Source organism: Hibiscus syriacus, unplaced genomic scaffold (assembly GCF_006381635.1).
Source record: "Hibiscus syriacus cultivar Baekdansim isolate YM2019G1 unplaced genomic scaffold, ASM638163v2 tig00110652_pilon, whole genome shotgun sequence".
NCBI lineage: Eukaryota > Viridiplantae > Streptophyta > Magnoliopsida > Malvales > Malvaceae > Hibiscus > Hibiscus syriacus.
This window is the reverse complement of record NW_024062812.1, coordinates 326423-330009: the sequence shown is the minus strand read 5'-3', so window position 1 is coordinate 330009 and position 3587 is coordinate 326423. Positions and strand designations below refer to the sequence as shown.

The following is a 3587-nucleotide window of genomic DNA, read 5'->3' as shown; positions in this document are numbered from 1 at the left end:
ATCCTCGAAATGTTTCAAAATTGGTCACACGATCTTCTGTTTTTACAATTCAGTCCTTTTTCTGGATTTTAATTTTAATTTTCTTTTTTTTTATTTTATATTAATTATAATATTTATATATATGTATTTAATATTAGTTTTTAGTTTTCTTTATATTTATTTTACATACTGTATTATTAGTATTTTATTATTTATTTGTTTATTTATGTGTTATATTATATATATATATGTGTGTGTGTATGTATGTATACATTTTATTTTATTTCTTAATATGTTTATATTTTTATTTATTATATATATATATCTATTATTTTACTTCTTAATATTTTATAGTCTACAAGTTAATATACATGTAAATATATTTTCTTTTTTTCTCTTTCCCCTCATTTTTTGATTTATTTTTTTTCGTACTTTATTTATTTATCTTTGTTTCTTTATTTATCTTATTCTATTTCGTCCTTATTTTATTCATTTTGGTTTTACTATCTCCATATTAATTATGTTGTTTATTTTTTTTCTTTATTTTATTTGTCGTTATTTACTTATTTTCTCTTCTTTATTTTACTTTCTCTATTTTCAATTTATCTTCATCAATTTTGTTTTTCTAATGCTTTTCTTGATTATTTAAGGGTACACTTTCAAAACGGTTAAAGGTAAGTAATTTGGATCGTTATTTTACCTTTTGATTTAAATTTATAACTTTCTTAATAAAGACAACTGGAAATTACATAGTACCGAAAGGGTAGTTCAAGGGTGCTAACCCTTCCTTGACGTAACCGACTCCCGAATCTGACATATCAATGGTAAGACGCAGATCAAGTAAGAAATAAGGTATCCGATCAGCCCATTTTTAAAAAATAAATTATCGGTGGCAACTCCTAACCATTTAATCCAAGTCGAAGCTCAATTCTGGGCCCAACCGAAAGACGGTTCCGAGAATATATATTATAAAATATAAGGAAATTACACCATTAATTTTAGATAGCATATAAACTACATAATATGAGGATTTCTTTGAGGAGTACTCTAATTCAGCGCATTGAAATCGATTTGAAAGAGTGTGATAGAAAGTTTTTAAGATTAGAAATCTACTTTGCAGGTTGTCCCATACCATAAGAAACATTATTGCAGAAATCAATTTCATCACATGGTGAAGTTCCGCAGGTCACACTGGTGAAATATACTATAATAGGAGGCTGCATTTATATATTGAAGAATCATCATTTATATATATATTTGAAATTTCAAGCTTCTGTTTGCTGATCCAGAAGGTTGCATGTGCATGTGAATCCCTAATTCCCAAAGTTTTTATGATTTGATGTGTTGGTCGGTGGGGATTATTCAGCAGAATGCGACTGTTGTTTTCAGCTATAAGAAAGTCATGGAGGTGCATATTCTTTATCAAAAGATTGTGGTCATGGATTGATATCCTTTTCTAATCATGCCTGCACATTAGGGAGAGTTTTATAAAATAAAATCAGAGATAAAGGCTCTTTGCTTTACGTAGCATTACGGAAGGAAAAGTGACAATATCCATTAAATTGAACAATGAAACAGACCAGAAAAAGTTGGATTGCTACAGATTCTATGCTTCACTGCAGTAATTGCTCTGCTTACATATTCTTAAGAATTCATATGATATCAGAAATGCCTTAAGAGGGGCTAAAAGTTAATTTACTATTGAGATTAAACTACATTGGTAAGGGGGAAACTTACTGCATAAACTCCCGAATTTGTCATATGGTGGTTGGAAGAGGTCCATGATGACAGAAATATCAGATGGTACTGGAATTATGTCTCTAACGCGTGATTTCGATGCTTAAATCGATGTAATGTCAAAGTGTTTCTAAGGACCAAGATTAAGCAATAAATGGTAGTGGGAGTGTAGTTGGGTCCAAGATAAAGAAGTGGTGCAACCACAAGTAGGGAAGGTATATGTGGAATCTGAGCCTCAAACATGAAACTGGGGAGGGAAGACCAACGGAGCCCCCCCTTCAAACATTTATAGCTTGTGGGACTCTCTATCAAGAATCAAAATGGCAATGTAAAAAGTGTGAGTTCCATTCACTAACTTGCAAAAGAGCATTATTTGAAAAAATTAACCTTAAACCCTGCCAACAAAGGGACACAAGCCTTATCACAAGAAGTAACTAACAAAAGCATGACCCCACCCCACCATCCCCTCTTTCCCCTTTTGTTCTTCTCTCTCACTCTCATGTGTGTGTTCTTTTGTGATGTAAACTTAAAATACTTGACATTATTATGGAACCCCGTACGACAATTGTGTCTAAAAAAAAGAGATGATGGATCTCCAAGAGTGAAGAAATCAGGCAAAATCTTATGCATAAGCGAAGAATGAGGGCTTGACAAATCCTCATAGAACCGACCAATTTTATGGTGCCAGGGCAGCAACAATGATGGTCCAGTCTCTATAATATAACATACAAAATTAAGTTCTAAAATCCTAAGGAGAGTTCAATTGAGAATGGACACTTTTAAAATGCTAAACAAACATTTGATCAGATCAAAACTAACAAAGCTTGAATTGTGAGGAGGAAGGCCCTACTTTACTATATATATATGAGAACATATAGCCCCACTACTGTCTGCAGCCCTGAGAATCCTTCACAATCAAATCTACTTCTGACTTTCTCTTTTTTCATCGTTCATCTCTCCCACGCGTAGACAAAGAGGTTATCAGGTTTAAGTTAAAGAGATCAAACTCTGAGAGAACTGTCTATCCCATTTTTGCTAGTGTTGCAGCTTCCGAGCTTATTACATGGATGAGAAGTGGAATCTATCAAAGAAGGAACTTTCAGGAACCACCCATTGTTCAAGTTCTTCAAAGTTCTCACTCCCAAGGAGTTTCTCAACAAAGAGTGTTTCTTCCAAGTCTCCCCTTCTTAGGAGTTCCTCACAGAAGAACTCTTCTTCTTCTTTTTCATCTAAATGTCCACTACCAAAAAGTTTTTCACAAAAGACATCCATTTCTCGTAAATGTAGTAGCGTGGCCAAGGAACAAAAGGCAAGATTTTACATTATGAGGTGATGTGTTGCCATGCTTGTTTGCTGGCATAAACACGGAGATTCTTGAACATCAGTGGAGATAATGATCATATATAGATCAGTAGGGAATCAAGGCTCCTTTTCCTTTTCTCCACTCGTTTATGCAAGATGGTTCTTGGATTTGTTTGTCTTAAACTCATGGATTTTTATACATCCATTGCATCAAGTTATAGATAAATTTCTCAGGGTTTTTCTTACTTACCTTCAGTTTATAATTAGTTCAGCTCGTAATTATAAAATGAGAATAGCTACAAGTTTTATAGTTGTAAGAGAAGACTCTTATCAACAAATAGATTTCTCTCAAATCCTAAACTACCAAAATCTTTTATTTTCCCCCTAATCATTGCCCCTTCCATTTTGTTTTCCTCTTGAGATCTTAACCAAAACAGTGTTAGAAATAATTGAGTAAGAGTAATTTCCCTATAACCAGATTAGTGAGAATGCAAAATAAAAGCGGAAAAATAATACCCGAAATTGATAACGGAGTTCAACCAATTTTCTTACGTCTCCGGACTGCTACA

The 3587-nt window shown here is 33.0% G+C and overlaps 1 protein-coding gene across 1 annotated transcript; it reads left to right on the top strand.

Annotated features, from left to right (window-relative positions):
* The first annotated feature begins 2667 nt into the window (after window positions 1-2667).
* On the top strand, window positions 2668-3253 carry LOC120137162. Its single transcript, XM_039152983.1, has one exon. It carries the CDS (start codon window positions 2780-2782, stop codon window positions 3047-3049), a length of 270 nt encoding a protein of 89 aa, XP_039008914.1. The 5' UTR covers window positions 2668-2779; the 3' UTR covers window positions 3050-3253.
* The last annotated feature ends 334 nt before the right edge of the window (window positions 3254-3587 follow it).

Coding starts and splice junctions, on each gene's coding strand:
- LOC120137162 (XM_039152983.1), top strand. CDS start 2,780: ATGGATGAGAAGTGGAATCTATCAAAGAAGGAACTTTCAGGAACCACC.